General features: G+C 37.3%; 1 protein-coding gene across 2 annotated transcripts in view; it reads left to right on the top strand.

Annotated features, from left to right (window-relative positions):
• Positions 1-2,960, top strand: part of LOC131152282 (uncharacterized) — a 93,655-nt gene extending 90,695 nt beyond the window's left edge. For both annotated transcript variants that reach the window (XM_058104067.1, XM_058104066.1), the window contains exons 7-8: positions 2,559-2,595; positions 2,684-2,960. In XM_058104067.1, coding sequence (XP_057960050.1) covers positions 2,559-2,595; positions 2,684-2,802 — 156 coding nt within the window. In that variant the 3' untranslated portion in view covers positions 2,803-2,960. The remainder of the gene's footprint in view (positions 1-2,558; positions 2,596-2,683) is intronic.
• The last annotated feature ends 10,387 nt before the right edge of the window (positions 2,961-13,347 follow it).

Below are 13,347 nucleotides of genomic sequence, written 5' to 3'. Positions count from 1 at the left end.
TTCTCATAATCATTGCTCTTTTATTTGGGCATTGTGATGCAATATGGTCAGTCCCCAAACACCTAAAATACTTGGTATTTCTGTACCTACTAGGTTGAGAAGAAGTTATACCTTTTTCATGGCTGCCCACTTTGTCTTTGCCTTTCTCCTTCTCTTCCTTGGATTTGGAAACAACCCTTTCTTCTTTTGATTTCCCCCAATTTGGTTTCCATGTGGAATGGGAACCCGAAGTTGTTGTAGCATGCTTGTTTCCACCCTTGTGTTTGAGTTGCCTCTCTACCTTCATTGCCATATGAACCATGTCCTCTAACTCCACATAGTGCTGCAGCTCTACTATGCTAGCAATTTCTCGGTTCAATCCACATAGAATCGTCCCATTGTAGCTTCTCTATCTTCCTCAATATTTGCCCGAATCGTAGCCATCTCCATCTCCTTGTGGTAGTCCTCCACACTATTGGTACCTTGGGTAAGGTTTTGAAGACGTTGGTGTAAGTCTTGGTAGTAGTGGTTTGGTACAAATTGCTTCTTCATCACCGCCTTCATTTCAGCCCACATCTCAATAGGTCTTTCTATGTTTCTACGCCTACTAAGAAGAATTTGATTCCACCTATGCGAACTCCACAGCTGCCAATTTCACCTTCTTTTCTTAAAATTTTTGAATTTTTTTATTATGTCCCAAATTTCTATTTAGTCTTATCAGTGGCTCTTTTTATCACACGCGAAGTGTGTGGGTGGCACACAGTGTTCAGTAACTCAAAATAAGCTCCTCCTCGTCAACTTAAAAGCCCCAGGGGCCAAATGGAGCCTGCTTTCATTAATATGGCAGGGTTGATAATTGCGTATCTTTAATCTCATCCAAAGAAGAGGTTGTGGGCATGAAGCTTCTCCCAAAACTGCAAGAATGTTTTAAACTACTTGTGTGTGTGTGTGTGTGTTTGTATATATAAACGATGTCTCATTGATAATCTACTCCAAAAGGGAATATGATCTGCAAATGAATACTCCTAAGTTGTGGCTGACCTCCAATATGTGGTGATGAATATGAACCTGCCAACTTCAATCCGCTATTATTTGACGTGAAATATTTATAGAATAGAAGAAAAGAGCTCCGCAGAGATAGGAATTAATTGTAGAACTTATTTATAAATTTCTTTTAGAATCATTTTCCACAAGCACCAAGCATTTCTGTGGTCCCCAAATCACAGACTGCAGTGCTATCCCAAGCATTAGGTGGTTAGTCATCCAATTACAGCATGATTGAGCATGGGAAGACAATCAAATGAACTATGAGAAATTAAATGAAATGCTAAGGGGCTGTTTAATCTAGAAGATAATTTTTATTTTCAATTTCCTGTTTTTCGAAGAACTGCAAAGTTTTCACATTGTTGTCCAGATTTCCAACATTTATATGAACTTGGAAAACAATAAAAAAAATGTTTTTGGATTTTTTTTTATACAAATACTGGAAAATTTGAAACAAGGTGGCATTTTATAATTATTTGAAAATTGAAAATAAAAAATGACCTGTTTTCTACAACTAAACAACACAAGATTCTGTGTTTTGCCCATTTCATTGCATCTTTCCTTCCGTGAAGTTTATCAAAGTGACCAGAAAAGGACTGTAGCAAACCTAAGATCTTTAGCCATTTGTTACTGAGGCCTTCTGAAATTAGAATAAAAAGACTTCAACGTCTTGAGCGATGGAGTCCCTACATTGCATTTCTGATGAAAATCCTGTTTCCAATTGCGATTTAGCTCTACAGGGATCATCTGCTAACTGTGGCCAATGCCAATATTTCAGTATTGAGAATATTATATGTTTTGACCCATAATTTACTATTAAATTATAGAAGATATATCCATATTTATTTTTGATTGCAATGTAACTGCTTCATATACCTGCTTCCCCAATTCATTGTGCCACATCAACTTCAATAAACTCATCCATTGGAATGTCAAAATGGCTGTAGTCATTTTATGTCACAAGACTCATAATTATTTACAATCATACATTTAGCAGTCTCAAATAACATAATCTTGTTTGAAGACACCATTGTTCACATGAGATGCAATTATATGTGCCCCTAAACATTTCCCTCATCTTAAGTAGACATTTGGGCCTTGAAGCACTTGCCAGATTTAACCTTTTTGTATTTTCCTATTTTATCATCCTGATTTGTCATTATTTATTTATTTCTTTATTTGTACTTGTATTTTTGTCATTTTCCTTGAAAGGTGCTTTTACCATTTTTGTGGTTCTAAGTCATATAAATACACCAGGAGCTGTTGGAGAAGCAAAATACACCTGGATGGCATTTGCATTGCATCGGAACTTTAAAGTGGTCTAATTATTATTTTTTAATTGCAGAAAATTGTCTTGTGCTAATTTTTTTTGGGTTCTTGTGCTCTATTTTATTCCGAAATATACTAGTGCTCCTTTCATAATCCATTTGCGATCTCTCCAATATGTGGCCTCCACTATATAATTCGTCTATACATTTCATGTTGTACCAAATTTTGTTAGAGGAAAGCAATAATTTCTTTTTTATTTTTCACAGGCTGGATTTTTGGAAGGGATAAAAAATATAATTCCAGGTAGTGTGTCACTATTTTATGAATTTGCTTGTCTGTGATTTAAATTCTTGAAAATTTGACAGAAATTAGTGTCACCTTTGCTGTGCAGCTTTGGAGGGTGTAAACCTCAAAGCATTGTTGGATGATGCAGCTGAGGAAACTGGAGGGAAAGTCCTGTTGGATTTTAGCGACCAAATGGGTGAAAAAATTCAGATCTTTCTTGAGTAATTTGTCCCCCTGAATTTGGACGAGCTCCCGTGTGCATCTTAAATTTGTATAAGTATTTGAATAAATATACTTATATCTGCATCATATGATGAGTTTGTATGACTAAAGAAAGACATTAAAATGGCTGGCAATTTCTTTGTCAGAAGCCAGTTCATCAATCTCAGCTGGAATTTTCAGTAAGTATGCATGGTTAAGCATCATATTCTGAATCTGTCGAAGATCCACCCATCGGGAAAAAAAAGGGTGAAAAATGAGTAAATCTTTGATTTCTTCAACTTTTTCAAGTGATGCTATGGAAATTGAAAAGCATGAAATTGTAGGTTAAGATCACCTAAGACTTGTGCTGGAATCTACCAAGCCACTGTAATATTGCAAAATAATTAAATAAATAACCCTCTAATCTTATGACAATTTCTATGTTTCTTGGGAGAGCTGAAAATTATGATAATTCAAGTTATGTTTGGTTGGTGAAATGTTTATACCTAAGAATCACTTAGTTATGATAGGTTTGTTACATTTGTTATGTGTTACAGTAAAATAAATTATAAAGTGAATATATTATAAATTTACATTGAGAAATAGATAAGAAATGATTATTTTAAAATTTCACTATGGGAATATTTACTCTAGTAGAATGAAATTGTAAGAGATCTAAGGAATAGCTATCATCTCCATTTTTGAAAATTTCACTGTATTTAATCTATTCTAAAAATTATTTATTTGAAATTATTTGCTCCTTTTAAAAAGGCCCTTATCAAGCCATGGAGTGACCAAAGAGGAATGCTCTTACCTTATTCGCGAAGGATATCATCAAAAGGAGAAGCATGGGTTTATTAAAACTCCTAATGTCATCAAGGACAAGGTTAATGTGTTCAAGATCAAGAATGATTGCATGTATGTGAAAACCATTGTGAATAGATTATAGACATGCTTTGGTATATTTAGGTCCTATCAATAATTCTATCGAGGTTGAGGAAGTCAATAGGCTTGGGATCAAATACCCAAAGGAGTAAGGTTGGCCTAAGGCCATGAACTTTGATGCCAAACCAATCTATGGTGTAGCACATAGGTTAAAGTTGCACCTCAATGAATGGTGTGGCAAGGTGGATCTATCTATGGTACCCATGAATGACTATCTATAATCCTTGGGATTGAGTTCTTGGATGGTATTCCATCCTTTCCACTCTTTTTTTCCATGTGTAGATTTGAAGAGGGAAGTGCCAGCATGGTACCCTTCACCTATGAAACTTCCATTAAAACAAGCCTTTTTTTCGCCATGCAACTCTCTAAAAGGATAAAAGGTTCCTATCTATGGAGATCCAACATATCCTCACAATGTGTAAAGATGTTACGCATATGGAGCTATTGAAGAAGCTATCACCAAAAAAGGAGGTTGACCATCCAATTCAAACTTGGTGTAAGACCTTCTAACATGGTGTATTATCGAATGTCTCCTTCAGATTTATAGAAACTCTAGATGCAGATCAAAAAGCTACAAGATGGGGCTACATCTAATCACCAAAAGCCTATAATACAACTATTATCTTTCAAAGGAAGAGAAATGGGTCACTTATGCATTGACCATAGAGCACTTAACAAGATCATGTGAAAAAAAAAATCTTGTTTCATTATTTGCATATTTGTTCAAGCAACTCAAAGATGCATAGTGGTTCACCAAGTTCAAGCAAAAGGGGATGAACCGTGGTTGAGCATACATGTGAAAGATGGTTTGGTTCTTATGAATTCTTGGTTATGTGGTTTGGCCTTACAATGCTCCTACTACATTTTGAATAGGATATTCTAAGCCATATTGGATATCTGGTGTATTCAAATGACATTATAGCCTATAGCAAGACCCTTGAAGGACATGTAAAATATCTACGACAAGTCTTACAAGTGTTAAAAGAGTCAACTCTATGTGATGAAGGAGAAGAGAGCCTTTACTTGTGATAAGGTGACATTCTAGGGCCATATTATTAGGGAGAGAAGGGAGGGGGTGGGGGGGGAAGCTTCATATGGATGACGCTAAGGTATAAGCTATAAACAACACCAAGATTTGCTAGAAGAAACAATTGAAGAGACAAAACAAACTTTTATTCCAACAATCAGATTATAACAATATGTCCAACCATGTGCTCACTAGATGAGCTTCAATGACAAGAAGTAGAGAAATAGAAGATGACACAACTTGCAGTGGAGGTTGTGTACTTAGCTTCTGTGTGGGGGTCTCTAACTTGGGGCAAAATCACATGGGCGCCCTACCTACCATGGTAGGTGGTGGTGGCTCACCAACCATGGACGGTGGCTGTCTTTCACCAACTGTGGACGGAGCCCCCCGAACCCTCACTTGGGGCGTCTTTAGTCTTCATAGTACCATTACGGTCTACCACTTCGACCTCATATAAGTCATATATCAGGTAAGTGTGCCTTTCAACTCATGGGATTTGGGCATTGCACACATATACCAACACCCCAACTCTTGGATCAATACCACGAACATCACGATGCTTCTAGAAGTCAGAACTACCTAAGACTCTGGTGAAGATATCTGCATGATTATCTTTCTTTGGATAGTACTCCATCTCTACAACCCTCATTGGGGGCGTCTTCTGTCTTCATAGTACCATTGCGGTCTACCACTTCAACCTCATATGAGTTATATGTCAAGTAAGTGTGCCTTTCAATTAATAGGAGGTGGACATTGCACACATATACCAACACCCCCCCTCTTGGACCAATACCAAGAGCATCACGATGCTTCTAGAAGTCAGAACTACCCAAGGCTTTGGTGAAGATATATGCATGATTATCTTTTGTTGGGCAAGACTCCATCTCTACAACCTCATCCTCAATGAGTTCTCGTATGTAGTAATACTGAATCTCAATGTGATTGCTTCTTGCATGGAACATTGGGTTCTTAGTGATGACTATGCAACGTTGATTGTCACAATAAGTTAGAGTTGTAATATTTGTTGTCATCCCAATATTTGCAAGAAGTCTTCTAATCCCGATAGCTTCACATGAGGTGAGATAAGTTGACTTGTACTCGGATTATGTGGAGGATAGAAACACCGTTGGCTGCTTTTTACTTGTCCACGAGATAATTCCATTCCCAAATAGAAAGCAATATTTAGAAATTGACTTTTTGGAATCAATGTCTCCTTCCCAATCAAAGTCACAATATCCAATTAGAGAGTTGCCTAAATGATAAGAGATGCCAAAATGAAGAGTTCCTTTTATACACTTGAGGACCGTCATTCCAACCTTCCAATGTATTTCTCGTGGCTTATTTGCAAATCTACTCAGAATGTCAACTGCAAAACTGATATCATACCTTGTGTTGCATGGGTACACCGAACTCTCAATCAGGCTTTTGTACTTCTTCGAATCAACTAGTGGAGAGGGATCTTCAATGGAGAGCTTCTTCTACTATTCGAAATGCCTTCAATATCTCTTGAGCATAATGTTGCTAAGAGATAAAGATCTTTCCTGTATGTTATCACACTTCAATTGATAGTTATGGTGTATTCCTAAAAGGGGGAGGGGGGGGGTGAAATGGGCATTAAAAATCTTCTTAGGTTAAGTGTGTTCAATTTTAAACCACAGCTAGTATTACACAACTTAGGGTCTTTCTATGCGAATACCAATACCACAAATATTTAAAACATGTATGTAAAACAATCAAGACAATAAATAATTAAACATACATGCGCTGAAATTAAAGTGTGAAAATTAAATATATAAGAGAAAGAAAGAGCAGACACAATATTTGTTATTGAGGTTCAGCCAATCCTGCCTACATCCCCGCCTCAAGCCAACTCGCTTGAGGATTCACTATATGCTCACTTAATTGGGTAGAGCGACGCCGTTTACAATTTTCCTTACAAGGCGGAGTCTTCCTAGCTCACTTAACCAGGTGAAGCCAAACCTTTTCTCCTTATAGGGTGGAGTCTCCCTAGCTCACTTTCCCGGCAGAGCCAAACTGATTCTCTTTATAGGGCAGAGTCTCCTTAGCTTACTTACCGGACTAAGCCAAATCGTTTCTCCTTATAGGGCAGAGTCTCCCTAACTCACTTACCGGGAGGAGCCAAACCAGTTTCAAGATATAATAATTTTTTGTACAAAAATGATGATTTTGAAATAAGTAATGATGAACAATGTGAAGCTTTATATGCACTCTCTAATGATATGAAATAAGCTCAATAGAGTATAAGTGTTTTTCTTAATAATATTTTTGCAATCTTTGAAAAAATGTATATGATAAATACTTCAAAGATTTAAACCCAAGTAAATTTCTCCAAAAATATTTTTTTATAAAAATGTAGGAGAACCTAGGGTTTTGCTTCCAAATGATTTTTGCACAAATAAATGTATATGATCTTTGATGAAAAAAAAATGAGTTCACAATAAAATCCTCCAAAGATCTTAAAATCCCAAGCTCTTTCTTCAAAAATAATATTCAAAAATATTATTCAAGAAAGTAAGGGTTTTTGCTCAAAAGATTTTTGCAAATAAATATATGTGAGCTTTTGAATCTTGCAATGGATGTATAAAAAGATTTTTAGCTATAAGTTTCCCCAAAAATATTTTTCAACAAAATAAATGGGAGAAACCTTAAAGCTTACTCTTAAAATGATTTAAAAAAAAAAAAGCTTAAGTGAGAGTAAATACTTTTGATGAAGAAATAAATGCCCCAAATAAATCCTCCTCTCAACAACCCTCAAATGCAATAAATTTGCAAGTGAAGGGAGTGAGTAATAATCAAGGCTCTTTTTCAAAATATTTTTCAAAGGAATGAGAGAAAGAGAGTATAAAAATTGCTTACTTTTGATAAAATGGGAATATAAAGCACAAAAACTTTTGAGAGGATTTTTAAGCTAATCAAAAGTACTAATTAAGCTTATGAGTGGGCTATATATAGAGCACCCAAAAATTTTGACAGTTAGGGACACGCTCGTCATTTTTAAAAGTTTTAATTAAAAAACTAATGACGTTTAGTGCTGAAAATATTGTCTGCCTCGAGAGGTTCAGTCGACCGGGAAGCCACCGGTCGGCTGACCTTAAGAAAACTTCAACCTTCCCGAGAGGGTCAGTCGATTGGGTGAAGCATCGGTCGGCTGGCCTTTGTATATTTTTCAAACTTTTGCAGGATTCGGTCGACTGAGCAAGGTGTCGGTCGGTTGGCCCTAGGCGATTTGCAAAGTACCGAGAAATGGTCGACTAGGGCTCAAGTCAAGTCTGCCGGACCAAGAGGCCAGTCGACTGGGCGTTTTAAGAGAGAAAGATGGCCGGTTGGCCGAGGCTTTCTAAATAGGCCAAATGTAAAGGGTCGGTCGATTGAGCATACCAAAACATTAAGGGGCCGGTAAATTGAGGTCAATCAAAACCTAAGTTTTAGCCCTGTTTTGACGTTCGAACTTATCAACCCTATGTGTATGAATTTGAAAAGGGTTTTTCATGCAAATTTAGGTTCCCTAAGGTCAGTCCATGGTCCTTGTTCGAGCATTCATCCACATCATGAAAGACATGCATCATTACAAATTAAATCTAAACTAAATGTATTACAAATAAAATAACACGTTTTTTCTTCTTTGCTATTCTGACTCTTTATGGAGTATGCCAGGTGTATGTGCTCTTTAAGTCCCTCCTAGCCTCCATTTTTATTTTATCACATGTGCATGCTAAGATATAGATCTTTGTTCAAACAATAAATGCACACATGAGATACTTGTGCTTTGTCAGCATCAAAATAGGGATTGGACTCAAAAAGTCAACATCAATGCCCAAGAAGAAGTGTAGTAGCCCCAAGTCTGTTATCTCGAAGTCTGAGCATAGGCCTTTTTGGGTGTTGTTGATCTTCTCTTCGTGGTCACCTGTAAGTACAAGATCATCTACATATAGTACTATTATTACATACATCCCATTCTACTTGAGTACATATAAATTTGCATCATAAGTACTTCTACAAAACCCATAATTGGTAAAGAATGAATAAATCCTATGGTACCAAGCTCCGGGAGCTTGTTTTAGCCCATACAAAACTTCATTCAATCTGCACACTTTGTTATATGAATTTGAGAGCTCAAATTCAGGTGGTTGCATAACATATACTTCCTCTTTTAGATGATCATTAAGGAATGTAGACTTCACATCCATTTGGAATAGTACCCATCTTCTATATGCAGTAGTAGCCAAAACTAGACGGATTGTTTCCAAGTGAACCGTTGGTGCAAGGGTTTCAATAACATCAAACCTTCCACCTAAGAGAATCCTTGTGCAACAAGGCAAGCTTTAAACTTCTCTAAAGTACCATCAGCTTTGTATTTTATCTTCCATATCCACTCTATGCCATTTACCTTCCTATGAGGGGGACGGTCCACAATCTCCTAAGTATCATTTTTAATGATATTTTCTTCAGCTTCCATTGCTGTTCTCCATTTTGGATTAGTCAATGCCTTATTTAGGCTACTTGGTTCCTTAATTATGCTAATTATTTCAGCCATTAAGGTCATATTTATCAAGTGTTCTATTAATCACTGTTGCTCCTCTATTCTCTTTGATCTTTGAGGTCCATCAGGTTGTGAACTTTGATTCACAGGTTGTGGATTGCGTTCATCAAAAATTCGTTTTACCCACCTGGGGTGTGGCTTCTAAACAGTTGCTATTGGTGCAACAGGTTGGTCTTGAATTTCTTCATCATTCTTGTTGATCTGTTGCTCTGAGAGAGGCACTTGGTAGGTTACTTTATCGGTTGATGATAAATTGGGTCAATCTATGTCTCCCATTGAGTGTGGTCCTTCATCAAATACCACATCTCGGCCGGTGACAATCTTATTTGCCCACATCATATAAAAATGAACTTTCAACTCTTGTCATCAAACTTCCTTCATATTTCATCAGGAACATGCACAAAACATTCGCAACCAAATGTTTTAAGATGGGAGACCAAGGTTTTCCTACCAAAGTATGCCTCATGAGGTGTAATATTCCCTAAAGCACTATTGAAGCATAAATTCAGAATATACACAGTTGTATTAATAGCTTCTACCCAAAGCAAATTTGGGAGATCTTGTGCCTTTATAATTGCTCTGTCTATCTCCATCACAATTCGATTTCAGCATTCCATAACACCATTCGTTGTGGAATATGTGGTGCCGTAAATTGGCGCCTGATGCCAAATGCATTGCAATACCTGTTGAACTCCTTTGAGATGAACTCGCCTCCTCGATCTGTTTGAAGTTTCTTTAGTTGCAAACCTATCTCATTTTCAAAAAGTTTATGCCACACCTTAAATTTTACAAGAGCCTCAACCTTATCACGAAGAAAATACGCCTACATATTTCTACTATAATCGTCAACTAATAGTGTAATGGGAACCATTAGGGAACATGATTCAGTTAAAGTCTTTCCTTGGCTTGTTGAATTGCTATTAGTGGTTCATCAAAGGATGTTTGGCTTTGGTGGCACCGTTGATGGGCCTACTTAAGAATTAGACATGGGAATGGGATGACCAACATGGTGGGGCGTTTGAAGCACTTCGAAAGGCCAACTCTTCTCTATCACACCGAATATTACAAGGTGCACACCAATAATGTTGATGGGGATCAATATGCCATACCCCTTTCTTTTGTTGATTTAGTGACACGTGGACGACCTCTTGATGTCCAATCCTTTGCTGACATGATGACATGTGGACGACCTTCAGATGTCTACTATTGTTTATATTTGTTTTGTAGGAACACATGAGATCAATTGAAGATCGTTTACTTATTGTGATTAGAAGACTTTCTTTTATGGAAGACTTTGTTATCATATTGACTTTATATTTTGCTTGGATATGTTATTTCAAGATTATTAGGTGCTTGAAGACCATATTTGAAGACCCAAGTGAAGTATTAAATCAGAATCCAACTCAAGACCCATGTGGGCCCCACATGGCTCCAATAGGCTCCACACGGTTTTGGCCTTCCTTTTTGGAATATGTTTAAATTTCAAATTTGAATTTTAATAATGCAAGACAACTAAGCTTGACTTGTGTGCTTATAAGTTGGAGTTCTTTATTTTTTTAGTAAGTATTAATTGTGTTAGGTTAATAGTTGTTGAAGGTTGTTGAGAGTTGTTGTTGAAATTTGTTGAGAGTTGTTGAGTGTTTAATACTTTGTCTCCTAGGCTATGCCTATAAATAGCCTTCTTATTGTAAGAACAGGATATGAGGTTGAAGTTGAATATAGAAGAAACATTTCTTTGCTTGAGCTTGTAAAACTTGTCCCTCCTCTTATGAGTGAGTAGTGTGAGGCCACGACGTTCTCTCTGGAGATCAAGTGGTGAGAGACCACTAAACTATCCAACAACTCCATCAAACCCTCTTCCATATAATACTCTCACGGCCCCCATCAACACCACACGACCAACACCTTTATACACCCACACGACGATCATCATTTATACTTCATTGCTGCGTTCATCTTGTGATTCAAAGCTTGTACGAAGGACCTACGGTGTGACCTAACTACGTGTGGAACAACGTTAAGTCATCCAAATCAATCCCTTGGTAACTTTAGCGCTTGTGTTTGAATCCTTTGCTATATCTTGTGAACCCTTGCTAGTAGATTATAATCACATCTTTGAATAACCCATTTGATCCATAGATTGCAATAATGGTACTTGCTTGTTAAAATCAATTGTATGAATATTAGTTTGCTAATATAGAACTTTTATTCTTGAATCTTTGAAATAACAACTTTTCAGCATATAACTTGATTCTTTTGTGAAAGAACCAATTGAGACTTCATTGTTGGATAAGTCATACACCTTTTCAAAATCCTTGAACATGTGGAATAAAGCATGATTTATTGTTTTTGTTTGGATAATTAAATTCTTAAGTTAAAGTGTTTAAATGTATGTGCTTGTGTGAGGGTTGAATCCTAGGATATAGGTCGACCATTTCCATCCTACATCATCTTGGTATCAGAGCCAAGTTCGAATTAGGCGAACCCTCTGAGTCCCAATATCTTCATTTTATGTTTTTTGAATTGATGTGCAATTTTCACTATCAAAACCTTTACCGTCTTCAAAAACGTTAAACACAAAAGTTGTCGGAAATTTTAACACCAAAATCGCCTTATTTGGAGGTTTGTAGCAAAAGTTATGCCCTAAATACCAAAGGGTGTTCGCAGGTGAAAATCCATTAGCAGCTCTCGGGTTTCCAGAAAAATAAGCAACGATTTTGCCAAGAATAGCCCACCTACGCTATGAATTTTGGGTATTTGGACCTTAGTTATCTTAGGTTTACACTTGAACTTACCTTATGTAACCAAACACCATTCCAAAGGGTTGCCTTAGTGCTCTCTGAATCCTTTCCCAACCCCTAGGATATCTACTCAAGTCAAGAATCCTTACCGAGGTTGTAGGTTTCATGTTGAGAGTGATTATGCGCTTAAATTGCGTAATTAGGTGTTTTGATTCATGCATTAAGAATTATATTTTTAATTAAATGCCTAATTACTCTCAATATTTTAGCATTTTGTTCTATTTAAAATATTTGGGTTTTATTGAGTAATTTATGAATTTTTGGTATTTTTATTGTAGGGCAACTATTGGAAGCCAAAAACCGATAGAATTTCGTAATCTGGGCATAACTTTCTCTTTCGAGCTCCGATTGAGACGATTCAAAATGTTGTGGAAATCCAAGAAAGAGCTCTACGACTTTGGTGTTTTGAGCTTTGAGAGATATGGGCTTTAGGAAGGTCAAAATCCCCTTTTTTCTCTAGGAAACAAAGAAAAAGAAAAAAAGAAGAAACAAGACAAGAAAAAAAAATATAAAAAAATAAATGTTTTGGGTTGATTTGACCCGGCCATGCAGCCAGATCCTCCCCTCCTTGTGCGCTGGGCGTAGGTTTTTGTGGGCTCCTTATTTATATATATTTTTCTTCTTCTTTTGAGCAGCAGACCCCACTCTCCCCTCTTAACACTCCTTTCTTCCTTTCTCTCTTCCCTCTCCTCTCTTCTCTCTCTCTCTCTCTCTCTCTCTCTCTCTCTCTCTCTCTCTCTCTCTCTCTCTCTCTCTCTCTCTCTCTCTCTCTCTCAGCCTCCACTCTTCCCCCTTCTCTTGTACTCTCTCTTCTTTTCTCTCAACTCTCCTCTCCTTTCTCCTTTATTTTCCCTTGTCACTCTCTTCCTTTTCTTTCTCAGCACTCGTCTCTCTCTCTGAACTCTCTCTTCCCTTTCTCTTCTCTAGCTCCCTACTCTCCCTCTCTTCCTCTCTTCTCTTTCTCTTTCAATTCTCTTCCTTTATTGCTCGCCTAAACTCCCTCATCTCTTCCAGCTCTCTTCCATCCTTGTCTTGCTCCTTCGCGCCTCTCCTTGCTACCCCTCCATCTTCTGGTTGCTGTGCTAAAGGAGGAAGACTTGAAGCTCCATTGTTGCTGCTGTCTGCTGCAAGCCAAAGCCTCCTGCTTCAGCCTATGGTTGCTATTGCTACTCTCCTCCACTCTTGCTGCTGCTATAAGCTCAACTCGAGAAGCCCTCATTCTCCTGCTACATCCA

Source organism: Malania oleifera, chromosome 3, assembly GCF_029873635.1.
Source record: "Malania oleifera isolate guangnan ecotype guangnan chromosome 3, ASM2987363v1, whole genome shotgun sequence".
Taxonomy (NCBI): Eukaryota; Viridiplantae; Streptophyta; class Magnoliopsida; order Santalales; family Ximeniaceae; genus Malania; species Malania oleifera.
Note: the sequence above shows the minus strand (reverse complement) of the source record. Positions and strands in the feature narration are given on the sequence as shown.